At 44.8% G+C, this 12293-nt stretch overlaps 1 protein-coding gene across 12 annotated transcripts; it reads right to left on the bottom strand.

Annotated features, from left to right (window-relative positions):
* Positions 1–1571: 1571 nt before the first annotated feature.
* Positions 1572–7588, bottom strand: FIGNL1 (fidgetin like 1). 12 transcript variants are annotated; one of them, XM_060304933.2, is made up of 3 exons: positions 7531–7588; positions 5699–5734; positions 1572–4936 (listed from the first exon to the last, which is right to left on the bottom strand). In XM_060304933.2, exon 3 carries the CDS (start codon positions 4924–4926, stop codon positions 2896–2898), a length of 2031 nt encoding a protein of 676 aa, XP_060160916.1. In that variant the 5' UTR covers positions 4927–4936; positions 5699–5734; positions 7531–7588; the 3' UTR covers positions 1572–2895. The 12 variants fall into 12 exon arrangements, with proteins under 12 accessions (XP_060160916.1, XP_030727191.1, XP_030727190.1 ...); XM_030871331.3 differs by having other exon boundaries at positions 5655–5734; positions 7531–7548; XM_030871330.3 differs by lacking the exon at positions 7531–7588 and adding an exon at positions 6208–7275 and having other exon boundaries at positions 5655–5734.
* Between the last annotated feature and the right edge of the window lie 4705 nt (positions 7589–12293).

Genomic DNA, 12293 nt, shown 5'->3' with positions numbered 1-12293 from the left:
GTACAGACTACTCTAATTTCATAACTGAGACTGAACAAAGAGGTAGGCTACAGTCCCAACTAGTAAATGACAGAGTCTAACATGCCCATTTTGTGCCAAAGTCCACGCCCTTCACACAGATTCCACCCTAACAACTTGTCGACGACGTAGAGGCAGACTTGGTATTTTGAAACTGAGAAAATGAATTAGAATTTCAAAAGAACGGCAAATACCGTAAATTGGAATCGAATTTCCCAAAGAATACACATCTAAAGAACCAGAAACTATAAGTAGATGTATAACAAAAACATTTAAAAAGTCCTGACATTAAAAACTCAGATAAATTTCTGTATTCCTACCAACATTTTTAAGCATTAATATATAAACAAGTTACATGTGTTGGTAAAATGTGTGTGTGTATTTCTACAAAGGAAGTGTATCTTTCAATGACATAAAAAAAAAAAACAGGTAAATATTCCCTTCTCAAAAACAATGGCTAAAGACAGTGCAGCACAAAACACTTGGGAGGAAAGAATTCAACCCAAAATTATCATATTCAATCAAGAGAATATTCATAATGTAGAAATAGAAAGAAATCTCAAGTCTAAGTTTCAGGAAATTTCCTACCCAAATGCCTCAGAAACATACTGCAAATCACAAAACGCTGAGAGAAAGGATGCTTCTAATGTGGTATAACATAGAAGAAACGGCCAAGTGACTCCCTATCTCCTATTTTCTCTCCAGCTTTAAAATATCCTACTTGCTTATTCCTTTCAGGCTTAGAGTCTCACCTGAACAGAGAAGACCTTAATTCAGGAGGGGCCATTTCACAACCTAACAAGGACATGGCTCTGCCTAGTCCAAGATAAGCTGGGCCAATGGGATTTTTTTTTTCTCTTGGTCAAAATCTAAAAGAAGTACAGCTGATTCACTCTGCCGTACAGTATAAACTGACACAATATTGTAAAGCAACTATACTCCAATAAAATTTTTTTTTAAAAAAAGAAAAAAGAAGTTCTACAGAGGGACATGGCCCCATGGTGGGTGATCAATGGAGCTGAAAGTCAGAACAGGCAGAAGTTGCTGTCGAGAAAAAACTGCTAATAAACATTAAGACCAAGTTACAAAGTTAAATAAAACACTAACACCTCCTGGGCAATTGATGATAAATCTAAATAACTACAGTAATTGTAAGATCCAAGTGGGTGGAAGTGATCTGTAAAGAAGATAGCAATGAATATGGTGAAATGCTTTAAGATTTTAAAAGATACAATAAAAGATTAAGAGATTTAACATCCAAATTCTAATAAAAGATAATTTCATATTTCAAAGGGAAAAACTAAAAGTTGGAGAAATAAAGCTTTTAAAAGAGCATAAAAATAGCAGACAGACCAATAATAAAAATTAAAACAATATATAAATTGCTTAAATTCATCTACTAAAAGTTTCAAATTCCATTTCTTAAGGTGAATTGTTCTCAAAACATTAGAACTTGAACGTAATCTCCAAGAGACCAAGGACTTCTGTCTGTTGTTCACTGGTCTACTTTCAGCGCCTGGAACACTGCCTGGCACCTAATAAATATTTTTTGAATGGATGGATGGATGCAAAACCTGTGTACTGTCCAATTGGCAGCTGGACAGTGTCCATGACCACCAGGTTCAGGTAAACAGGCACTTTGACTCAGTGCAGATAGGAATGCTACACAAGTACCACTGTTCCAGAAGACAATTTAGAACACATGTCAAAAGCATTAAAAATTGTTAATCCAAGAATTTTACTCAAGAAATGTATGTTTTTTAAAAAGATAACTAAGGCATTTAACATATTTTATTTACTATATACAAAAGGTGAACCTAAGGAACTGCCCTGAATGCTGACTAAATTATAGGCCCCCTCATGTCACGGAATCCCAGGCACTCACGTACGGGAAGATGCAGAAGTACGTCAATGTGGAAGATGATGATGAGGGACTTTAAAGAAAACAGCTGCAAACGAAAAGGCGTAGCATAACCCCACTCCTGTATAAAACATCTGGAAGAAGTGATGCTGCAATGTTAACACTGTGTTCCTCAAAGTGGTAGGGTAACTGACTTTTATTTTCTTCCTTTTGTTCACCTCTATTTTCCAATGTTTCTACATAGAACATGCACTATTTGGAAAACAAAACAGTCCGTTTTTAAAACCTGGAAACATTTATTTCTGAACGAGACCAACCCTACAGGTTGTGAAGTAGTGCCAAATAAAATACTACTTTCAAACATCACCCACCCCCTGGAGAAACACAACATTCTTCCCCTTTCAGTTCTGCGGACCTGTCTCTGATGTTAGATTACACTTTGCTATTTCTGAACATGTTCTGATTAATTAGTCTTGGGAAGGAAAGAAAACCATAAGCAGTTACAAGCCAGGACAAAGTAAAAACGGGCACTTTCACTTTAGCTTTGGTTGAGATTTTAAATCTATTAAACAACACTAAGCAACACTCAGTTTCAAATGCAAACCACTGTACTAGCCAATACTAAGAATTATGTGATCCTCAGAAGAAACTTTCTTCAATAAAAGATACATGTAAGTCAGATACATCCTCATATACAAATCAGATTTTCGGTTTCAATTTGAGTTCACTGTTCATCCTATACATCTTGAAAAGACCTCTTAGGAACAAAACAAAAAAAGTACATTCCCATTTCGCATGAATAGGCTTACGTATCAGGTGGTGACTGGAAGGAAAATTGAGCTTATATTAACATAGTCTAAGTCAATCAATTGTAAAAGTTGAGCTACTGTTACTCTATTTTATTTGAGGTACAGAATTCAGAATATACCTTTGATGTACACTTAATCAATGTCCTATGCTAAAAAAATGGAAGACTGGGCTACAAAAATGCCGTCTTTTAATTTCAAGCGTCCCATTTACTTTCCACAACCGAAAGTCCTGTTCCAGTTTTCATAAAGCTCCAAATCTTCTGGAGACACACTAGGTCGCACAGTTCTGAAGGCATCTTCAAAGTCACTGTAAGCTATTGGTCGAACTTGATCCGGCGTTACCGTGGCAATGTCGGCAGCCTGTAAACTGCGAATAGGACCCAGAGACGCCTCCCTGCAGAGCTGCGTCATGTCAGCCCCCGAGAACCCACCAGAGTGCCGCACCACCAGGTCGACCTCCTCCTCGCTGAGGCAGCAGTGCTCCTCTGACATCAGATTAATGACTATCTGTTTCCTGGCTGAAGCCTCTGGGAGGGGAATATACAGCCTTTTCACCAACCTTCTCCGGGCAGCCTCGTCAATCTCCTGGGGCCGATTGGTTGCTCCTACCACTAGAATACGATCTTCAGAAGATGTGGCTGCTCCATCCAGCTGAACTAGAAATTCAGTTTTTATCCTTCTAGAAGATTCATGCTCGCCATCTCCCCGCTGAGATAATAGGGAATCGATTTCATCAATAAATATCACAGCTGGTTGCTGGCATCGTGCAACAGCAAACAATGCACGGACCATTTTCTCTCCCTCGCCCACCCACTTAGAAGTCAAGGAGGAAGCAGAGATACTAAAGAATGTTGCCCCAGACTGACTAGCGATGCACTTGCCAATCAGAGTTTTACCAGTCCCAGGAGGACCAAAGAGCAGAATTCCTTTAGGGGGTCCTCGTAAGCCAGTGAAGATGTCTGGCCGCATCATGGGCCACACAACTATCTCCTTTATTGTGGTTTTGGCAAATTCCACTCCTGCAATATCTTCCCAATTTACTGGCGGTCCCTGGTCCATAATCTCATTCATAATAAGTTCAATCATTTTGGGCTCCAAGTTCTTCAGACGCTCATCCACGGGATGTGCTGGGTCTGCAGCTCCTGCGCCATGAGGCTTATACTGTGTCCCCCCGCCCTGACCTCCCCCATCTTGCTTAGGTACAGGGGGAACAAACTTTCCAAATATCCCTCGGGATCTACTAGCTCCCAGAGACTTTTTGACACTACCATGTGAAGACCCTGATGCACGCTGGGGCTGGTGGTACTTTTTCTGCTGATCTACCCATAGCTGTTCTTTTGCAGTTTTAAAAGTAGGCAGGCCGCTCTCCTCTCTTTGGCCATTATCTTCCGTTTTACTAAAAGCCTTATTCATTACTGGAGTGGAAAGTGCATCAATGGTGCCAGAACCATAAAAAGCTTTCATTTCCCGTGGATTTTCAAAGCCAGAAGGAAAACAAGACTGATTAGATGAGAACACACTTAGTCCTGTGTTGGCTTTCGGGAAGTTGTAATTTTCCTTTTTGACATTTCCAAACAATGGTGTGGCATGGAATTTTGCGGCGGCTGACTCACCGAAAGGTCCTGAGACCGTAGGACACGTCTTAGTGGTGCCAGTGACCAGAGGTGGCTGGGCATTCTGAAGGCACTTCAAAGGACTGCCCTCTGGGAAGTCTTTGGTCCTATCGGCACCATGGGCTGAGTTAGTTAATGGGTCACTCTCCCCAGAACCACCACAAACACTAAATTTAGGAAGATCAAAGACAGCGGCCGCTCTGTGGATGACTACTGACTCATCTGCAGGTGCCAACAGAGAGTCTCTGGATTTTCTGCCAGCGTGCATCATTTCCTGCACATTACTCATTTGGAACACGTTATTTATTGATAATCCAGACTTCCACTTGTCACTGTCAGTTTGCCGAGATCTTGCTAGAGTTAAAATGTTTTCTGCATAGTTATTCAAGCCAGTTTCAACACTGTCAGAATCAATAACTGCAGAATATTTCTCTGCATATATTCTGAACAGTCTGGCAGCACAGACCTGGGAGATCTCAGAGTTTGCCCATGCATACTGAATGCGGAGAATCTGTGCTCGGTACGCGTCTGCCTTCTCTCCTGATGGACACGTGCCAGACGTAATTGCAAAGTAATTCTTCTGCCATTCACTCAAGTGTACAGACCTGGAGCCAGAGACCTGCATTTTAGAGGTTCTATAACAGACGACAAAGATGAAAAAGATTCAGTATCCAGAAGGAAACAAAGACATAATACTTTAAACATACTTTTAAAATCTCTGCCTATCTGAAGGAAGGTACACTGGACTTTTCATTTATAAGGTAAATTTATAAGGAAAGACCGTTTATAGGGGAACATCTAGTTAACCATAGCTTTCAGGCATTCAAGATATAAAAGATTAAAGACTTGACTTAATAATGCTCTAGGGACTTCCCTGGTGGTGCAGTGGTTAAGAATCTGCCTGCCAATGCAGGGGAAACGGGTTCAATCCCTGGTCCCGGAAGATCCCACATGCCATGGAGCAACTAAGCCCGTGCGCCACAACTACTAAGCCTGTGCTCTAGAGCTGCAAGCCACAACTACTGAGCCCGCGTGCTGCAACTACTGAAGCCCGTGCACCTAGAGCCCATGCTCTGTAATAAGAGAAGCCACCACAATGAGAAGCCCGCGCCCCGCAACGAAGAATAGCCCCTGCTCGCCGCAACTAGAGAAAGCCTGTGCACAGCAACGAAGACCCAATGCAGCCAAAATAATAATAATAATGCTCTATTATGCGTTAAACTGTTTTAGTTATATAATAATTTTCCCTGTGATTAGGGAAAGGTTTAAATGGAGAGGATTTAAAATTAATCAGCAAACGAAAGGCAACATGGAAGAACAAGGGATCTAGAGACAAAGCAAAGCAAACCAAACCAAGCCAAGCTCCGTCCCTAGGAAAATCAGACGAATGATCTCACGGAAGCCTCTTCACGTCGCTGGGCCTTCAGTTTTATCTGTAAAATGAGAGAAGTCATTATGAGAATCAAGTCAAACAATGAACACGAAAATACCTAAAAATTACTAGTATAATCTCTACTGCACAAATGTAGAAACTGAGGCAGACAGCGTTCAAAAGCTTGGTTGAGGTCACACAGCCAGTGAGCAATGGTGCCAAAATTCGCACACGAGCAGTTTCACTGCATGTAGTGTGCACTTCACCACATAAATGCCCCTTCATACTGCCACCAAAGGTCACTGCAGGATGTATCACAAATACGAACAACAGTATTTAGTCATATACTAAATGTTTTCAAGGATTTGTAAATGAGCACTTAAAACAGGATGCCTCAGAATCTCACAATTTCCCAATTTCACAGGAAGCATTAAAAAGTGAAGCTGTCATGATAAATGAAATGAGAACAAGTGTGTGATTGAAATGGTTTATTTTAGATTTTTTTCCTCATGTTACTTTTATAAGCCTCCTTACATTAAGTTAAAATGATTTTAACAGGACTGCAGATGGATGTATCATGTTGACAGATGTGTAGAATTTACCTGCCAATCCAGAAGAAAAATTTGTAAGAAAACTATGAAGCTTCCTAAGGGTATTGAAGTCAAGTAAAAACCAAGAACTATGTTAAAATTTACCTTCCAAATTACCTATAAATATAGCTTAATAATCAGCAGCTCTTTTGGTGCAAGACCCATGCTTAATACAGCTTTGTTTCTCCCATAAACCCTACAAAGAATCTGTCACATTGTAGGTAGGTGTTCATAAATCTTTGTAATTATTTTTGAAAAAAATAAACTTAAGGCCTAGTGAGATCCTAATTTGCTGAAAGCCATAAAACTAGAACTGACATCTCCTGACAAACAATTCATCCCTCTTTCCACTATTCCATTTTACCCTATTTTAATCTTTTATGCAACAGCTGAAATGAGAAATTGCAAATGAGGTAACTTGGAAACCATTTATCACCAACTTTCCTGTTACTATGAACATCCTGTTCCTCCCCACGGCTTCATCCCATTTTATCATCCGCAAAACTGGGATTCCTACAAAGGCTCAGACAGAGTTCTAGTCACTGTTCCCTAAATACCCTGCTCTTTCCTTTCCACCCTCTCCTGTTTGCTCAACATTCACCTCCCAAGTCTTACTTCGTCCTTTCAGCGCATTCACCCCAAAACTATGGACACAGGTAACCAAGGACGGCTTGGCCACGCCCGTCAACGGCACAGCCGGGTCCCGAGTACCACTTCCTACGTCTGTATCACTAAAGTTACTCGGCGGCAGCGATGCACGAGCTCCAATCCCATCTTCTGGGGTTTTCCCTGCCTGTTGTAGGACGTGGCGTTCGTCCAGACCGTACATGCTCCCCGCCATACTGACTGTCTCCCCGCACCCGGAGCGGGGCAGCCCCGGGGACAGCAGTCACCGCGCTGACACGGCTGTGGACCCTGCGGCGCTCACGAGGCGGGACGGCCCACCGCCCGGGACCCCGGGTGCAGTCCCTCCCCTCCGGCCTGGCTCCCGGTCCAGGGCTCGCCCGGCCGCCCCCCCCGCGGAGCCTCCGCGAGGGCGGCGCCCGCCCGCCGGGACGCCCCTCCCCACAGGCCGCCTCCGAACCCGACGCCGCCGGGAGCGCGCCAGCCGCGAGAACACATTCCCGGGCCGGTCTGCCCGTTCGCCCGCCAGCGAAGCCCCTCAGCCCTCCGGCCCCGCGCCCCGCCCGGGCCTCAGCCCCCGTCGCCGCCCCCCTGCAAACACCCGCCCGCCGGCCCCCACAGCCCCCCCAAACTGCCCGCCGACCTGCAGCTTCCGAAAAGCGCGCGGAGCGCGTGCGCCTGCGCGCTGCTGCCGGCTCGGCCCCCGCTGTGCGTGCGTGCGTGCATTCATACGTCTGTACGAGCGTGAGCGTGCGGCGGGGCGGAGGAGCGCGGCGGGGCGTGAGCGCACGGTGGGCGGGGCGCGAGCGCACGGTGGGCGGGGCGCAGGGGCGGGGCAGCGCTGCTCCCCCGGGAGGGGTCCGAGCCCCAGGCTCGTCCCCCCCAGACTCGTCCCCCCCAGACACGCCCCCAGGCACGCCCCAGGCACGCCCCCGAGGCTCCGCGGCCGAGCGCCCCTACAGGCGCGTACGTAGGTGCGCGCTTGCCCCTCGGGAGGGGCTCCTCCCCCACACACATTTTTAAACCATATCGGGGAATTGGAATCTGCATCTCGGTGCCGGAGCGTCCCTTTCCTCCCTGCTGCCCTGGGGACACGGTCCTGGAAGACCGGGAAGCGCGCCCTTCTTCCAGCGGACTGTGTCCTGGGGCAGGACGAGGAACGGAATAGCCCTCACAGCGGCCTACGGGTCGTTCGTGTCACCGCGTCACCTGGGAAATGTGGAGGTCTGATGGCGTGACCTGAGGGGGTCCCGAAGGACCGTCTTCCCACCTTGTCACCCTGCCGTCTTCCTCCCCGGCTGGTCGCCTCCGTGTCCCAAGGGCGCCCCCGACAACCCAGGGAACCAGCTCACACAACCCTGTTTAAAGCGAGAAGGAGAGGCCGGACTGGGGAAGAACCTTTCCCCTGGGAAAAGGAGGAGCCATTCCTCGGAAAGCCGCAGTGCCTTCTCTCCTTGGCTCCCGGGTCCTGTGGGTACCCCTTCCCCGGAAAGCGAGTGGCACCGGGCATGGAGAAAATGACTGTCCAGGAGCAATTAACAGCACATGACATTGAAATGCAAGACCTAAGAAGTGTGAGGCAAAACATTTAAGACCTTTCTTTTAAGATTTTTTAAAATGGGCACAAACTAAACAAAAGGGAATGATTGGACAATACCTTTTTAAAAATAGACAAGGGAAAATGACAGCTTACAATTCATCTCTTGGCTTAGATAGTAATAAAAGACTTTTTTATTCTAATTCTTCATAATTTATTAATTAATTTGCTAATTATTATAATTACCCAGAATAAAAATAAAAGAAAATGAAAACGAAAACCATTATTATCTCAAGACCAGTTCAGTTGTATGCTTGCTAGCTATTTTTATTTATTTATTTTTTGTAGTACGCGGGCCTCTCACTGTTGTGGCCTCTCGCGTTGCGGAGCACAGGCTCCGGACGCGCAGGCTCAGCGGCCATGGCTCACGGGCCCAGCCTCTCCGCAGCATATGGGATCTTCCCGGACTGGGGCACGAACCCGTGTCCCCTGCATCGGCAGACGGACTCTCAACCAATGCGCCACCCGGGAAGCCCGCTAGCTATTTTTTTTTACTTGTATGTTTAGAAATCACCATATAAATAATCTTTGGGTAATTAGCAATTTTGGGGTTTTTTATCACCAAAATTTTAGTGATAGCATTTTGGAGAATTCATGTAGACCACCGTCTTATCCTCCTAAGAGTACTGTTCACATACTGAAGTACATTTATTGTTGCCGGTATTAAAATTTTTCCAACAAGTGACACTAGCGTTGCCACTTTACTTTTGTGTATTTGATAGAAAAGCATTTCCCAATCCGGCAGTTTTTTGTTCCTGCGTAGCTGGCAAAATCGAACTCAATTCCATACCCTCTCTGAACGTCAACCTCCTCCTCATCTATGAAACAGGAATAAGCATCTCTAACTCAGGATGCTATCGTAAGAGTTATGATTAATATGAGATCTAATGATTAAATTATCAAAGCAGGAGCTGGCACATTGCAGACATTCAACAGAAGCTGTGATGCTATATTTATTGCTACTATTAATGCTATTTGGGGGATCCAAACCCTTAAGCCATAGCAAGACTTTTTCTTCTTTTACAAACGGGATATTTTAGAATAATGTTATAACACTTTAGCATAATTTGTAGGAGTTTAGCACTTGAACTATGCAGGTCTTAAACTTTCCTTCTGAGACCATAGGTTGTTTTGTTTTGTTTTCTCCTGGGGAGAAATTTTTGAACCTGCAAGGGAAGAAGTTTTCACTTACAGCAAACAGAGCGCCAGTTCTTGGCGCAAGGGATTCTGGGAGCTGGCTGCTCATTTCCATATTCATGAATATTATAAACATGGTCTCCAACAAACGCCAATGCACACTTCAGTGATCTCATTTGTTTTTGAGCGGAGGGAGACTATGGCCCTAAATAATGTGCATCCCCGTGTACAAGGAGAGTCACTTTAATTTTAAAAGAGGTGTGTTTGTAGGTCCAAGGAGGTGGATGGGGTAGAGGGGATGTGGAAGCAGACAGGACAAGAGTAAATTCCTTCTTGGTGGGACTCCTGAGTGTGGCTACTCTGACTGATGTCCAGCGTTAAGGAAGAAAGCAGAATGAGGATGGAGGACCGAGGGGATGGGTTGCTGCCTCCATCAGAGGAGTAAGGGGTGTGTGGACCTGGAGTGGCTGAGATGTGCAACGCCAGCAAAAGGTTTTCCCTGACTGCACTGAATGACCCGCGAGGGCTCTGATGGGCTCCCTGGCATCACCATCATAAACAGAGCTGGTGAGTGGGGAGATGGGCCTCCCCTGAAATGGGGAGGGCAGAGCCGGGAAGGAACCATCTGCTTCGGTTGTTTTCCTCCAGAGCGTCACTGCCAACCTGAGTCCATACTTCTGGTGCTTCCGGTTTGATACCATATGTTGTGAGTTGAATCGTATCCCCCCAAAAGACATGTCCACGTCCTACCCTCCAATATCTGTAAATGTCACCTTGCTTGGAAACAGGGTCTGTACAGATGTAATCGAGTTAACACGAGGTTATACGGGATTGAGATGAACTCTAATCCAGTGTGACTGATGTTTTTATAAAGAAGAAGAGTAGAGACACAGAGAGAAGACAACCAAGTGAAAACAGAGGCAGAGGTGGAAATTATGCAGCCACAAGTCAGGCAACATCTGGGGTGCCAGAGGCTGGAATAGGAAAAGAGGGATCCTCCCTGGAGGCTTTGGAGGGAGCATGGCCCGGCTGACACCTTCACTTCCGGATCCTGGCTTCCAGAACTCTGAGAGAGTAAATTTCTGTTCCTTTTAGCAGCCCTAGGAAACGAACACAATGTATTGCTATGGCAGAGGGGTGGTGGAGTCAGCTTTCCAGAGTTCAAATCCTGGCTCCACTACTCATGATCTAATTCCAAGGGCCGCTGGGAGGATAAATGGACTTGACATCTGAAGGGCATTCAGACCAGAGCCTGGCCCCCGGAAACACCACCCAAGTGTCAGGCGTTGTTATCGCAGGGCGAGCCCTTTGCTCAACACGGGTTGCCCAGATTAGAGCTTGTCACTGAAAAATAACCCATGCTGATGGTGGTGTTTCTGCTTTGTAATTTAGCCAGATTCTCTTATTTTCATAGACTGTTGGAATCTCAGATACAGAAGAGAGCTTAATGGTCATGTACTGTAGGTTTCAGTCCCTTGGAGATGTTTCCTGCACCATTTCTCAACAGTTGACTTTCCTGTCACCAATGAACACCCACAGTGGTGGAGAATTTACTGCCCTGTAAGAAAACACATTCTGTTTGACGACTGACTGATTTTCACGTTGGAAAAATCTGTCTCCCTCTGTACCACTTGCTCTTTGGAGAGGCACAAAGTCCCTTCAAGTCAGAGTGAGTGTAAAATTTGAAGACAGCTACCAAGTAAGGCCTCTCTGTGTCTTTCCCAGTAGACATCCTGCGTTTTAACCCTCCTCATGTGACTTGGTTCCTCTGTGACACCCGGGGATATTGCCATCACTTACCTGTGGTGGGGTCTGGATTTGACTTCAACCTTCTGGGTGTTTTGGGATCCATCCAATTTGCATCTCTGCCTGTATCACACTCAACTGTCTCTGAAGTGGTAGTTCCAAATTTATCCAGTTTGTGCAAGCAAATTACTCTTACTGCTTTCTTATTAATTTTTTCTATTACTTATTACAAGTATAGGTGATGATACTGAAGAAATAGATTTCAATATCAAATTCAGTAAAAAAAAAAAAGCAAAAAAAGATTTGATATTTAGGGATTTACATGATTCAGAGAAGCAATAAAACAATCCTTAGCTCAAAAAGTCATCGGGCAATTTCCATTCCTTGCCTCAAAAACAGGCTTTCTGAAGAAAAGATCAGCAATATTTGTTGCTAATTTGCTGAGTCTGTTGGACTCCCAGGTTAAGGGGCACAGGTGTGAAGTCGATGGATGACTGATACCCGCTTCCTCTGGGGTCTTCCTCTGTTTCCCCTGTGATGATCAGGGGGCCACCCAGTGACAAACTGCCTCTTCTTTTTAAAATTTATTATTTTTTAATTGAATTCTTATTTTATATTGGGGTAGAGTTGATGTACAATGTTGTGTTACTTTCAGGTGTACAGCACAGTGATTCAGTTATGTTAAGTTATATTCTTTTTCAGATTCTTTTCCCGTATAGGTTATTACAGAGTATTGAATAGAGTTCCCTGTGCTATACCATTGGTGCTTGTTGGTTATCTACTTTATCTATAGTAGTGGGTGTGTGTTAATCCCAAACTCGTAATTTATCCTCCCCCCACCCCCACTTTTACCCTTTGTTAACCACAAGTTTGTTTTGGAAGTCTGTGAGTCTGTTTCTGTTTTGTAAATAAGTCCATTTGTATCA

The sequence above is a fragment of the Globicephala melas genome, chromosome 9, assembly GCF_963455315.2.
Source record: "Globicephala melas chromosome 9, mGloMel1.2, whole genome shotgun sequence".
Classification (NCBI taxonomy): domain Eukaryota; kingdom Metazoa; phylum Chordata; class Mammalia; order Artiodactyla; family Delphinidae; genus Globicephala; species Globicephala melas.
The sequence above is the reverse complement of the archived record's forward strand: the minus strand, read 5'-3'. Positions and strand labels throughout refer to the sequence as shown.

Excerpts from the sequence above, each read along its gene's own strand:
- FIGNL1 (XM_060304933.2), bottom strand. The coding sequence starts at position 4,926 with ATGCAGGTCTCTGGCTCCAGGTCTGTACACTTGAGTGAATGGCAGAAG.